Below are 15,403 nucleotides of genomic sequence, written 5' to 3'. Positions count from 1 at the left end.
AACAAAATTATTTTGAATCCATCATGCTATATATTCAAAAATTCATGTAAAATATGTATTATATAAAACTATTTATGATTTTTGAAATTTCTTCACACCAAAATAAACTTTTAATTCTATTTTTTCCATTAACTTTTTTAAATATCCTCATAGTTATTAAATATAAATATGAGAAATTATCAAACAGGAGTTACTTTTTCTTTGAGAAGCTAAAGATAACTACATGCAACAAAAATGGAGACAAGAAGATTACATTTTCAGGAAAAAGTAACTTAAACTTTATCACAGACCTAAATACAAGACATAAAACTACAAAACACCTAGAAGATAGAATAGGAGGAAAATCTACATGAACTGGATTTGGCAACAACTTTTTACATACCACACAAAAGGCATGATTCATGAAAGAAAGAATTAATAAGATGAACTTCATTAAGATTAAGGCATTGTCAAAGGAGTAAGAACCTACACAGACTTAGAGAAAAAAAAATTGCGAAAGATGTATCTGATAAAAAAAACTCTTACCCAAAACACAAAAACAAGGTCTTATAACTCAATAATAAGAAAACAAGCAATTCAATCAAAAAATGGGGCAAAGACCTTAACAGACACTTTCTGAAAGTAGATATACAGTTGCTAAATGAACGTATGGAGAGATGCTCTGCATCACATGTTATTAGGGAACTGCAAATAATAATAATGAGATACTACTACACACTTACTAGAAAGGGTAATTTTTTTTAAGTGTCAGTATCAAATGCTGACGAGCATGTAGAACAATGGGAACTGTCATCTGTTGCTGTTGGAAATGCAAAATGGTATAACCATATTGGAATACATTGATAGTTTCTTCCAAAACTAAATACTCTCTTTTATATGATCCAGCAATTGTAATCCTTGATACTCCCCAAAGATGTTGAAAGTTTATGTCCACACAAAAAAATATAGGGACATAGATGCTTATAGAAGCTTCCTTTATAACTGTTGAAATTTGGAAACAACTAAAATTTTATTCAGTGAATGGATAAATAAACTCTCATACTTCCACACAACAGGATATTAGAGCTAAAAAGAAATGAGCTCTCAAGTCATGAAAATACACAGAGAAAACTTAAATGTATCTGCATATTGCTAAGGGAAATAAATCAATACACAAAGGCTGTATATTGTATGATTCCATTTATGTGACATTCTGGAAAAGTAGGATCTACAGACAGTAAATTATAAGTACTTGCCAGGGATTGGGGAGGAGGAGGCAATGAATAGATGGAGAGAAACCTTTATAGCATTGAAACTATTCTGTATGATATTATAATGGTGGATACACATCATTACATTTTTGTACAACCCACAAAATGTACAACCCTAATATATAAACTATTGTCTTTGGGTGATAATGATTCTTCAATGCTGGTCCATCAGTTGTAATGAATGTGCCATCTGGTTGAGAGATGGTGGTATTGGGAAAGGCTAAACATATGTAGAGGTAGAGGATACATAGGAAGTCTGATCTGCCTCTCAATTTTTCTATTTAATATACAATGACCCTTAAAAATGGTCACTTTATTTATGCTTTCAGATATTGAATACATTTGACTTTACTTTTCACTCATTTGTATAAGGATTGATTAGATATAATTAGAGCTGTTTCAGAGAATGTTTATTACATAAATTATGAGAATAACAAACACAACTCATTTAGGACAAGGCAAGATTTTGAGAAGGAATAGATACATTTACCTGAGGTTGCTCTCAGCTGTTGCTCAGTAAGATCATCTTCACAGGTCCTGGCTCCCAAAGAGGCAGTTTCTGCAGAGGATATCAGAATGAAAGGTAATCAGCATACCACATCCAGTTCTCATATTATAGCCAATATCACCAGAACCCAAAATATGGCCAGGAGAAGAGAAAAGTATCATGTGGAGCTCGGGTGAGTCTCTAGCACACCTTACATCCTAGTCAGCATCACTGTGTTCTTAGAATTAAATCTGCAAAACACATTGAATCTGTTTAAACTAATTAAAAATCAAAATTAAAAAAATGAGTCCAAAGAGTGGTGAGTTTAGATTTAATTCCTGAAGACCAACAGTACAGAACCAATACAAAAAATATAGACAAAATATAGAAGCAGGGAAGGTTCATTCTGATTTTTCCTTTGTTTGGCTAAGCCTACATTAGATGACAATATGCTATACTGAAATGGCATATTACATACGTTTTGCGTATCCTTTTACTTCTCTGCAAGGTATCAAAAAGAAAAGAAAAACTCATTATGTTATAGGTGATATGAGAGAACAAAGCAAAGATCAAGTACTTGAGGGAGAAATCTGGAGAATAAATCCAAGTCATCAGCAAATCCACATATTTATTCTGATCTTTTATTTGAGCTGCAGAAGTGCCAACAATGTCCCAGCTTGCTAAACTCAAAACCAGAAATCATGATTTTTCCCCAATTGTATTCTTCCCTTTTGTTCCCTGTTGTACTGGAAATCTCTTAAATATAAACAACAAAAATAAATAAACAGACCTTAGAAGTCATTTTTTTTTTATTTTTTATTTTTGCCAGGCAGAGTTAGATAGTGAGAGAGACAGACAGAGAGAGAGTTACTGACAGTGGGAGAGAGACAGAGAGAAAAGTCTTCCTTTGCTGTTGGTTCACCCTCCAATGGCCACCACGGCCGGCACACCGCGCTGATCCAAAGCCAGGAGCCAGGTGCTTCTCCTGGTCTCCCATGGGGTGCAGGGCCCAAGCACTTGGCCATCCTCCACTGCACTCCCTGGCCACAGCAGAGAGCTGGCCCGGAAGAGGGGCAACCTGGACAGAATCCGGTGCCCCGACCGTGACCAGAACCCGGTGTGCCGGCACCACAAGGCGGAGGATTAGCCTATTGAGCCACGGCGCCGGCTAGAAGTCACTTTTAACACATCATTCTTTGTCCACAACAAATTATCACAGGCTGTTGATTCCATTTCACAGTGTTTCTTGTCACATTTCACTTTCTATTCCCTTTTTCATCTTTTCTTCCTTGACAATTTCAATAGCCTCTACAACAATCTATCTGCCTCACATTTCTCTCTTTCTGCTCTAATGCTTTATAATAACTCAAGAGTTATTATCTCTGAATTCTCTACTTAGTGTAGGGTTAATGTTAAAATTAACTGCAATAGATCTTTGTAAAAAATAAGAATGGAAATGAGAGAGAGAGGAAGAGGAATTGTGGGAGTATGGACAGGAGGGAGGTAGGGTAGAAAGAATTACTGTGTTCCCAAATTTGTGTATGTGAAATGCATGAATTTGTATTCCTTAAATAAAAACTTTAAAAAAAGAATGTGGGACCTTCAGTACAAACCATTGCTCTACCACTTTCTAGTTTGAGGAGCTTGGGCAAATTCTATAAGCTCTTTGAGCCTCAATTCCCTCATTTGTAAAATGAATATATAATTATCTAATCAATAACTGAAAGAAAAGATACTAAATGCAAATAAACATACAATGTGATGTAGCATTCAAAGTCAGAAGTGGTCAAATATTATCAAGAATTTTAAAAAGTTATTACAGAAGGTAGGTGTGTGGCATAATGATTAAGTCACAACTTGGGATCCTATATCTGATGCTTCCTGTTAATGCAAACCCTGGGAGACAGCAAGTGTTGGGGTCCCTGCCACCTACATGGAAGACCAAGATAGAGTTTCAGGCTACTGGCTCCAGCCTGGACCAGCCCTGACTGTTGAGGGGATCTGGGGAGTGAACAAACGAATAGAAGTTTCTCTCTCTCTCTCTTTCTCCCCTATTCCCCTCCTGGCCTTCCAAATAAAATGACAACAAATAAAGAAAACATTTTTGAGCCGGCACCGTGGCTCACTAGGCTAATACTCCACTTGTGGCACCAGTACTCCAGGTTCTAGTCCCAGTTGGGGCACCGGATTCTGTCCCGGTTGCTCCTCCTCCAGTCCTGCTCTCTGCTGTGGCCCAGGAAGGCAGTGGTGGATGGCCCAAGTGCTTGGGTCCTGCACTTGCATGGGAGACCAGGAAGAAGCACCTGGATCCAGGCTTCAGATCGGCACAGCACGCCGGCCATGGCGGCCATTTGGGGGGTGAACCAACGGAAGGAAGACCTTTCTCTCTGTCTCTCTCTCTCTCTCACTGTCTAACTCTACCTGTCAAAAAAAAAAAAAAAAAAAACCATTTTGTAAAAGAGTTACGGAATTTTTATACTGACAAAAAGGTTCATGCTTATCTAATATTTCTAGGCAATAGCATCTCTGTTTGTTTCAGAATGCTTTAACTAAACAAATAATTAACCTTGAAATTAGAAATGGACATCAACAGACTATTGCATTTACTAACTCTTTTTCCTGCTGTATCCAAACCTTTGGCCCTTGGTGTCAATCTGTCTAAAAACAATGTAATCATAATAAACACTTAGTAACCACACCTCACACATCCCTACACAGAAAAAAATAGTTTTCTTTTCCTGTAATGATATCTTAAATTGGTGTTGAAAGAAAGAATTTATCCTCAGTCTTTGCTTATAAACCAAGAGTAAATTCCAAATAGATCACAGCCTTGAAGTGCATCCAACATGGCACTCAGGCAACCCACCTTCTACCCTCTGGCAGCTTCTCAGGTCTTTATGCCTTGATGAGTGTTTTTCCGTTAACTTTGAATGCCTTTCTGTTCTCCTCCTGTTAACCTCCTATTCTTCCCTCCAAAGCAAAAGTTTAGACAGTACAGTGATGTGCTCCAGTAACAACTAGCTTATATATAGGTTTCAGCACTTATCATGACACATTGTGGTTACTTTTTTACATAACTCATATGTGCTTCTCCAATAAAATTTGAGTTCCTCAAGAGCACCTTCTCATTTTCACAGATTCCAGCATAAGGACTGACTCAAATGTATTAAAGTAACCTAAGACACTTTTATTCAAAATATCTACACCATACAGCCTGAAACAGATGAGTCTCAACATGAGAATTTTATAAAAGCTTGCCAGAGCCTCAAGACTCTAATTTAAAGCTCTGCTAATTATACCAAACACAGATAATAATCCCTGTTACATATTTCCTCTTTTGTAGCCAAAAAAAAAAAAAACTTCATAATTTATCAAAGGATACTTAGCACTACACACACACACACACACACACACTTCAGAGTATACAGACCTGTTCAAAATAGGTTATCAGTAGTACACTGAGGAAATTTGACCAAATGATTGCTACTCCTTAGATTAATGAAAATAAAACAATGAGCTCCTAATCCTTTCCTATGCTGTCAAAAACTACCTATTTAGACACAATGTAGCCCTCATAATAGAATGAAGAGACAATTATCATTCCTTATGGTACAAATCAGGAGACTGGGGCTTAAAAACATTAAGGCAACTTGTGATGAAGTCAGAAATCAACAGAGCCTGGGATGAAACCTTCGTGTGGTGCAAAAGCTTGAGATTTTTGTTGTAACCAGTTGTAATACCACAATATTTTGGAGCCTGTTTTTCTAGTGTTACTGAAGGCCAGAAGCCAAGTGGTAGGGAGGGAAGCAATTTTCCACTAATCTTGTGAAAATTCTGGCATTTCATAAAACATTTACATTCCTTGAATATAAAATGTAACCAAGTAATAGTTTGGTGCCATGCTAAAATCCTTTCATTTAATAATGATTTAAGGAAATGTGCAAGATGTCAAAATCAAAAACTGTTATTTAATCTCATAAATTAGGTCATGTGGCACTTGGAGCCTGCTCCAATGAGAGCTACTTGTGCGAATAATCTCATAAAGGAATGTGGCTCAGTATGACACAGAAGTCTTTTTAGACCCTAAACAATGTTCTTCTTTATACAAATGATATAAATATTTTAATAAAGGAGCTTTTAAGTTATCAAATAAACTGATTAATCTATGCTTTTCTGCCTGTGTAAAAGGAAATGTTTAAAATCGAGTAATGACACATAGCATCTTGTAATATTTCACCTTAGTAATCACTCTGTACTAACAAATCTGACTGCTGTTAACATGATCTGTCTCTTTGGCTGGTGATTTAATTAGATTACTAATCTGGGTTTTCTAGCACCTGACCTTTCTTGCTTAATACTATTTAAAAATAATGCTATTGACTTAGTTTATCCAGTATTCTACTCTAGTCTATTTGGCAATGATCAGACATGTGAAAATGATACCAAATTATTCTATTTTTATTAACACAATGTGGGTGTAATCAGCAGCATTTCCCATGGAACAGCATATTGATCATCACAATCATCATCATCAACAACATCTCGCAGATTATTTGTTCTGTGCCAGGTCCTGATTGATGTTCTCTGTATGCATTATGACACTCCCAGTTAGTGATGGAGAATGATTTGTGCGTACAGTTTCATTTTGGGAATGGTGCCCTTAGCACAAAGATATACTGAATTACATTTTTTCAAATCCTACAATTAGCTTTCTTTTTGATTCTTCAGTTATTTTTAATAATCATTTTTCTCAGCTGGCCTGAATTCTTCTAAACATGTATCCCCTTAGCCTAACCCAAACAACTTCATCTGTAAAGACAAAAGCTTAATCCCTAAATGTTTAGGGTCCCTTTTAATCATGAAAGTAGAGGTTTTCATGACTCCCGCTCTCTCCCTGTCATTACCTGGCACTGCCACATCTACCCATAAGTCTTATTACTCTCATTATTACTCTTATTACATCTCATTACTGTTTTTCACCTTTCCTTTCTCCTAGCCGAATACTTATTCTGATGAGTAAACAAATAGTTTTCACACACTTAGCCTGGGTTCAAATATCAAACTCATCTAGCAAATCTCTCTTTTTCTTTCTCCTTGAAAAGAGAAAGCACTTTTTAAAAGCTATAATCAACGGGCCAGTGTCGTAGCTCACTAGGTTAATCCTCCCTCCGCCTGCGGCACCGGCATCCCATATGGGTGCCGGGTTCTAGTCCCAGTTGCTCCTCTTCCAGTCCAGCTCTCTGCTGTGGCCCGGGAAAGCAGTGGAGGATGGCCCAAGTGCTTGGGCGCCTGCACCCACATCGGAGACCAGGAGGAAACACCTGGATCCTGGCTTAGGATCTGCATAACTCTGGCCATAGTGGCTATTTGGGAGGTGAACCAACGAAAGGAAGACCTTTCTCTCTGTCTCTCTCTCACTGTCTAACTCTGTCAAAAAAAAAAAAAAAAAAAAAAAAACCAAAATCAACAGAAATCTCATGGTCAGGGAAAGACCTGGAATTTTATTTTTCAATGATATATATGCATATGTATGCAGAGAATTCTAAATTTAAGATTTGGAAATGAAACTGATCTGCATTTGATGACAATAGCCATGCACTTTTTATATTCTTATCAACAAAATTTGAGAGGCTTTCACTGCAAGTTCAATGACAATTGGAATTTTCACAATTGCATTGTGGCAAAGCAGGTTGAGCTGCCACTTGGGATCCCCACATCCAATATTGGAGTGTCAGTTCAAGTCCCACTTCCTCTGCTTCCAAACCAGCTTCCTGCTAATTCACATAGTAGGCGGCAGAGGATGGTTCAAGCCTTGGGTTTCTGCCAACCTTGTGGAAAACGCATATTGAGTTCTCAGCTCCTAGATTCAGCCTGCTCTACAGGTATTTGGAGAGTGAAACAGGTGATGGAAGATCTCTCTATACACATCTGTTTCTGCCTTTCACTTTCTCTCTCTCTCTGTCTCTCTCACTCTCACTCTCACTCTGGCTTTCAATCACTCAATAAATAAATAAAGTGTGAATTTTCTGTCTGCTAGGTATGACACTAAGATAGTACAGCAGTCATCCCCTAGCCATAGACTCAGTTTCCTAGTTCTGGTTACCCATAGTTAATTTCTGTCAGTATAATATATTAAGACATTTTGACAGGAAGGCCACATTCATGTAACTTTCACTACCAGGTATGTAACACACTTATTCTATTGTGTTATTATTGCTAGTAAGCTCTTACTGTGCCTAATTTATAAGTTAAACATGATCATAGATATATATGTATCAGGAATAGTATGGCATAAATATGGTCCGGTCCTGTCCCTGGTTTCAAGCATTCACTGGAAGTCTTGGAACATAGTCTCTGTGGATGAGGGTCGGGCAGGCTGTGGGGCCCACTGTTAGAGTTGCCATCAAGACTTCCACAGTTCACCCCTGCCACTAATTTGCTAGAACATTAAACAATAGAGTATATCACTATTGTTAGAGAATGTTTATAATATAAAATAAGATATATACCATCAGAGGAAAAATTAATTCAAATACTGTAAGCTAATAACATCAAGAAAGAAAAATAATTTCTATGATGCCAGGAAACATTTTGAAGCCCACCTTACTGCTATCTCTTAAGACAGATACCTTTTTTAAATTTGGAGAATAGAAACAAATTCTAAAATAGAATTTTATGGCTGATGGTGTGGTGCTACGGATTAAGCCACTGCCTATATATCACTGGCATCCCATATGAGTGCCAGTTTTAGTCCAAGGCCCAGTTGCTTAGCTCCTGATCCAGCTCTCTGCTAATGTGCCTGGGAAAGCAGCAGAGCATGGTCGAAGTGCTTGAGTCCCTGACACCCACATGGGAGACTCAGATGGAGTTTCAGGCTGCTGGCTTTCGCCTGGTCCAGCCCTGGCCATGGGAGCCATTTGGGAAGTGAAACAATGAATGGAACCTCTCCTTCCTCTATCTCTTCTTCTCTGTTTCTCTGTCACTGTGCCTTTCAAAGAAATAAAATAAAAACTTTTAACAATAAAACAGAGTTTCAAATAAGCCGCATTCCAGAACCCTTCTAGCCACCACCCACTTCCCCATTTCACTTTTGGAGGTCCTCCCCTCTCCACAGAGTTCATAAGACTCTGACTGGTTGCAGAAGGATGCTTTAAGGACTCTGAATACAATAGAAGATATTTGCAGACCTCTAATTTCACAAGAATAAGTTACCAATTGTTGAAATCTGTCAGCTGCTAGGCATGTAACAATGCATTTTCTTTCTCAATCCACACAATAATCTGTAAGAAAAATTACTACTCTTATGGAATATATGAGATATCAAAACTCAGGCAATTTAAGTAATTTATTTTCCAAAGACATACAGCAGCAGAGGGAAGATTTGGGCAAGTCCCAGACTCCAAGGCTCTATATATCTCCCTGGAGAGTGTTGCCTCCAGGCAGCCCCCAGGACTCAGGGACCTAAAAGGCTGAAAACCGAAATTTTTTCTCCTGAGAAAACAACTCAAACTCCTTCAAAGCAAATCCATCATAACAAAACTAACATATAGGAGACTATAGAGCATTTCAAAAAGTTCATGGAAATCAAATAAAACAGATAAGCTTATTTTAATGGAAATTTATATTTTAATTCACCTAGTTTTTCCATAATTTACATTTTTCCGTGGACTTTTTGAAGACTCCTTGTATTATGAAATTCAACACTTATTACTATCACATGTTAATAAAGACCTCTGAAGTTGCTTAGGCATTATAAAAGTGAAGTCACTGTTCAGATGAAAGATGTTTACAATTAAAAATGATTTCAAGTCCTCTTCTCTCTCCTTTTCCTATATGGATACAAAGAGTGTTCTTCTAAAAAGCTGAGCGACTCAGCAGGCTACCAAATTGTTCTGAGTAACCAGGCAACATCATCTTTGTTGACCTGCAGAGCTTTCTCTTAAATTATTTCTTCCAGGCAGTAATAGACTGAAGTGTATTGGATGCTCTAGTGTCAATTATCTGAATGGGGCTGGATTTGTAATTTTTTATTTTCTGGAAAAGTAAAGCTCCTTTGCCCTGCCCTGTCTGGTTTTACCCAGAAGTTATTTTTGTATAGTGAGGGAGTGGTTTCTCCTAGGGACTTCTGGACCACAAATGTGTGATCACGGCTTTCTGCTCCTTGAATCATCTATGACCTCAGCATAATGGGGCTGCAAAAGAATTTAATAAGTTCCTGCTATCAATTAGTTTCAATAAATTACTCATACATTTCTTAATGTCTTACATTGTAAAATTCTCTTACTGAAACTTTTTTAACATTTATTAATTCCTAATACATTTCTTCATATAATTTCATTTCTGAAATGTTTTTGGAAATTAAAACATCGAACTTGTATGGTCAGAATTCAAGCATAATACTGTGTTCCCATCTATCAGCCAGTTGCCCAGTTAAAGTTATATCCTTACAGGATTCATTATAATCTGTCTTTACATTGTCTAGAATTTTGACATATTGTGCTAGCTTTGCTAAGTTGCACCTCTGGTCCAATAGCTGACCCCCATTCTACCCAATAAGTCCCTTTCTTCATGCTGAATACTAGCCAGTTATTTTAACCTTTTATATCCTGTATCATCTCATGGCTAGGTTTGTTAAAATACATTTTATTTTAATATGAACATTTAACATGAGATCTATTCTCTTAAAACTTTTTATATGTATGATACAGTATTGTGGACTGTAAATACAAGTAAAATGAATGTCAGATCTCTGAAACTTAAGTCATATGACTTAATTGAAACTTTGTGCCCATTGATTAGTAACTCACCATTTCCTCTTCCCCTCAGTCCCTGACAACAATGACTCTGCTCTTTGATTCTATTAATTTGACTGCATTTAAGTGGAATAATACAATGTTTATCTTTTCTGGGTTATTGGGCTTAGCATAACATCCTCTATGTTCACACATGTTGTCTTATAACTAGTTTTTAATCCACAAAAGAATCTACTTTCTACTCCACAGTTACCAAGTTTTCTGAACAGCTACATACTAGGTAAAAAGCCTTTTATTTTATTTCTTTATTTTATTCTACTTTTTAGGGAAAAATTATTATCCAGTGTGCTTTTTAAATCACTATTTCCTTTAATTCTTTCAAAGACTCCTTATAGGGATATTATTTACACTCAGAAAAGTTGCATTTCATTGGCACAATCTTGTTATTTGATTCTTAAAAGCTTCTGTAACTTCTGTTAAATGTCATCGCAAGGAGTTTTGCATTAAGAGGTACCTCCCTCCATGACTACATTGTTTTTTTTTTTTTTTTAAGATTTTATTTATTCATCTGAGAGGTAGAGTTACAGACAGTAAGAGGGAGAAACAGAGAGAAAGGTCTTCCTTCCGTTGGTTCACTCCCCAAATGGCCGCCAACAGCTGGAGCTGTACCAAAAGAAAGCCAGGAGCCAGGAGCTTCTTCCCGGTCTCCCACGTGGGTGCAGGGGCCATTTTCTACTGCTTTCCCAGGCCATAGCAGAGAGCTGGATTAAAAGTGGAGCAGCCAGGACTAGAACCAGAGCCTATATAAGATGCTGGCGCCGCAGGCGGAGGATTAACCTATTGTGCCACAGCACCGGCCCCACTACGTTGTTTTTAATTGACTACAAGTATAAAGTTGAATCAACTTCACAGTTTTTTAAAGTTATATCTATTTGAAAGGCAGAAAGACAGAGAGAGAGAGGGAGAGATAAGAGAGACAAGAGACAGGGGAGGGAGGAAGAGAGAGAGAGATCTTCTATCTGCTGGTTCACTTCCTAAATACCTATAGCAGCCAGTGCCCCACCAGACAGAAATCAGCAGCCAAGAACTCCAGCTGCATCATGAACGTGGTTGGCTGAAACCCAAGTATTTGGCCATCACCTGCTGCCATCTAGGTTCATCAGCAAGCAGTTGGATCTCAAGTGGAGGTGAATCTGTTTCTGAGGCACTCTGGTATGGGATGTGGGCATCTTAAGCATTGATTTAAACAACTGTGCTCACAACACCTGCCCACAATTTCACAACTGAAAAAAATACATTTCTAAAAAACATAATTTCATGATGTCCAAGATTTTATTTCAATTATATTTGGTAAGTTACTTGTGCATACTTATTGAAGCCATCATTATCTCTGGCTGTGGAGAACAAGAGAAAGTAATCCCATAATCCCTGTATTTATTTAATAATTTTTTTTCTAATAGATTCAATCTCATTGCTTCAAAATTTTAAACAAGCAGATATCAGTGACATAAAATTGCCTATTTCTGCCATAGCAACCTGGCTCAGTAGCAATGGCTTGGCCCAGTTGTAGTGACAGAAAATGAACTTTGAAGATCTGATTGTGACACATAAGTCAGCTTTATGTTTTCTCTTGCATAAAGAGATCCTTTTCTCCCTTATTCCAAACCTCAGGCACAGACTCTCTATTAAGATAAAATCTTGATGTGAAGTTCGGTAGCGGAATGTACAATTAAGGATGTACACATTCCTTAATACAATCAAAGCAATTTATGAAAAACCCACGGCCAGCATCCTATTGAATGGGGAAACGTTGGAAGCATTTCCACTGAGATCTGGTACCAGACAGGGATGCCCCCTCTCACCACTGCTATTCAACATAGTTCTGGAAGTTTTAGCCAGAGCTATTAGGCAAGAAAAAGAAATTAAAGGGATACATATTGGGAAGGAAGTCAAATTATCCCTCTCTGCAGATGATATGATTCTTTATCTAGGGGATCCAAAGAACTCTACTAAGAGACTATTGGAACTCATAGAAGAGTTTAGCAAAGTAGCAGGATATAAAATCAATGCACAAAAATCAACAACCTTTGTATACACAGGCAATGCCACAACTAAGAAAGAACTGCTAAGATCAATCCCATTCACAATAGCTACAAAAACAATCAGATACCTTGGAATAAACTTAACCAAGGACGTTAAAGATCTCTACAATGAGAATTATAAAATCTTAAACAAAGAAATAGAAGAGGATACCAAAAAGTGGAAAAATCTTCCATGCTCATGGATTGGAAGAATCAACATCATCAAAATGTCCATTCTCCCAAAAGCAATTTATAGATTAAATGCGATACCAATCAAGATACCAAAGACATTCTTCTCAGATCTAGAAAAAATGATGCTGAAATTCATATGGAGACACAGAAGACCTCGAATAGCTAAAGCTATTAAAAAAATAGCGGAATGTACAGATCTGCTAATGTGGCATGCTATAAAACTCTTACCATCTCCATTTATACATAAATAATTGAATTTGAGTAATTTCTATACTATTCCTTACATTGTAGCCACCTAAATCATACGCCTTATTGAACTTACCATTAAAGCACAAAACATGTGTGTGATTTTTTTTTCTTTAAAGTAATTCAGAGTGAAGCAAAACAGTATTTTAGAGCTTTCATAAAGTCCATGACAAGTGGGAAATGCATGAGATAAGGATTTCATGAAGGAACCCTGGCTTCCATCTATGTAAATTTAAACTGATCTATTAATATGTTGGAGCAGTTTCCTCATCTATTAAATAGGGGCAAAATTAAATTTCTCTTTCCACCACATTTAGCCATGAAAATGGTGAAATGTAAATTGTTGTTATCACTACCTCCAGGTGATCATACAAAAAATACTCTTTGTACTATATTTTTCTAAATATTTAATGCTTAAATATACTGAAATAGAATGTCTCACTATTATTTATAATAAACTACATTTTACAGTTACATACATGGGAAAAGTATTGCTTTCCATATGCAGATGTATTTATTTTGTGAATTATGTTTGGTCATAAAAGAAGATCTTCAGATGACTAAATCAGTTCTTTTTACCAACACTATAATTGTTGAAATAAATTTACTATTAACCTAAGATGTAGAAAAGCTTCCTAGAGTATATGCAAATAATCCTTGGGTTTCTACTGTTGGGAATTTTCTTCATCTCAACACATTAGAAAATGCCAAATTTATATAGTAATATACCCCAAATTATACTTGTGAGAATTGACCTAGGAAGTTATGAATATAAGCGTAAGTGAAATAAATATGGAAAGCAAAAGTTAGTGAAAGTATGCACAGTCCCCAAAAAGGAAGATTAGAAAGGCTGGTTAGGAGCCAAGGGTGAGGACGTGTACTACTGGAACCTGCTATGAATTTTTAAGACAATACTTACATGTATCCATGAAATACTCATTTATTAAATCATTGAATCATTCATTAATGAGCAAACAGATTGATGATATTTGGCACATTTTTGTCTTTGGACTATATTAGCAGTAGAAAAATTGTTCCTGAAAAACAGCCAATTTATCTTCTACTTTGTTGGAATGCAAGTATTGGCCTAGAGTTCCTAGGTCTTGGCAAAATGAGAGCTTCATGCAGGCATGCCATAATCGTATTTGCATCTTTGGGATGCTGTGCACAAGATGGAATAGAAGAAGATGAATTTTGCTGTAAACAAAAAAATTCTTAAAGAATGACAGAAACTACAGCATCTGTTGCAATTCAGTCTATTGCTGCTTAGAGGAAATCATGAAGAAAAGAAGAGCAGTTATTACATAGGATAGAAAAATAATGTTTAAAAAATTCATTGGTGTAAGAAAAAAGATTATGAACTCAGACTGGGACATGAATTTGAGTAGAAATGTGAACTAAGGATTTAAGGACATGAAACTAGATTTTGGAAGAGAAGTCTGAACTAAATATATGTAGAAGCAACATTAATTGGCTTGTGAGTAAATAACAGTCCTCAGGACGAATACATAGAGTATGGAAGATAAGGGCTGAGGGTGCAGCTCGAAGGAATTAAAATTAAGAAGGAGACACTGAACGGTGATAAAAAATAATGACAAAAACAAAGAGGTAATCATAGGACCCTGGAGTGATTAGTAAAACATAGCCAAAGGAAAAGAACTTCTCCAGAAGTTTGAGGAACAAGAATAAAATTGTACAGAAAAGGCAATTAAAATAAGGTCACTGGTTATACTGTGAGAGATGATGGTATGTTGGACAAAAAGAGGCAGTAGACGAACTATTATATATTTGAAAGGAGAAGCAGCTTGGACTTGCCAATGAATTTGATGAGACAAGTGAAAGACCAAGAAGAATCAAGAATAATCCCAATGTTTTTGACCCAAGAAATAAGAAGTATGGAGATGGCTTTCACCAATATGAGGAAAAATGCAGTTGGATACAGTGAATACTTGCTATGTGCAAGACATTGATATTCCCATTAAGGAAGTAGAATAGAATAATGTATATTTCAATTTAATCAACTTTTTACTTAGATACAAAAATGGCTTGCATCATTCCACATTCCACAGAATATTTCCTCTATGCTTATTAAGCATAAAGGACATAATTAGGCTAACATAAATATTAACTCTACATGTTATAAATAAAACAGAGCTTCTAACATTGTTTTATTAAAAATGTCAGAAACTTGTTAAAATCATGATGAAAAATGAATACTTTTTTCTAGTTTAAAAAAAAACAATTTTATGTGCACATTATTCTCTCACCACCACCACTAGTTGTTGAAAACTCTAGGTCTGAAACAGGAAAAAAATCATGTGTCATTGTAGAGCCTCTTCCCCAGGCCACTTAGTCTCAGAAGTTTCTTTAAAAAAAAAAAAATTATGTATTTGA

At 36.4% G+C, this 15,403-nt stretch overlaps 1 protein-coding gene across 4 annotated transcripts in view; it reads right to left on the bottom strand.

Moving 5' to 3' along the window:
• The window catches only part of ZFHX4 (zinc finger homeobox 4), a 204,245-nt gene that overhangs the window by 41,004 nt on the left and 147,838 nt on the right, over nucleotides 1-15,403 (bottom strand). For all 4 annotated transcript variants that reach the window (XM_002710646.5, XM_070075243.2, XM_008255678.5 and 1 more), the window contains exon 5: nucleotides 1,741-1,809. In XM_002710646.5, the coding sequence (XP_002710692.3) occupies nucleotides 1,741-1,809 (69 nt within the window). The remainder of the gene's footprint in view (nucleotides 1-1,740; nucleotides 1,810-15,403) is intronic.

The sequence above is a fragment of the Oryctolagus cuniculus genome, chromosome 6 (genome assembly GCF_051225735.1).
Source record: "Oryctolagus cuniculus isolate XC-2025 breed Fujian yellow rabbit chromosome 6, ASM5122573v1, whole genome shotgun sequence".
NCBI lineage: Eukaryota > Metazoa > Chordata > Mammalia > Lagomorpha > Leporidae > Oryctolagus > Oryctolagus cuniculus.
The sequence above is the reverse complement of the archived record's forward strand: the minus strand, read 5'-3'. Positions and strand labels throughout refer to the sequence as shown.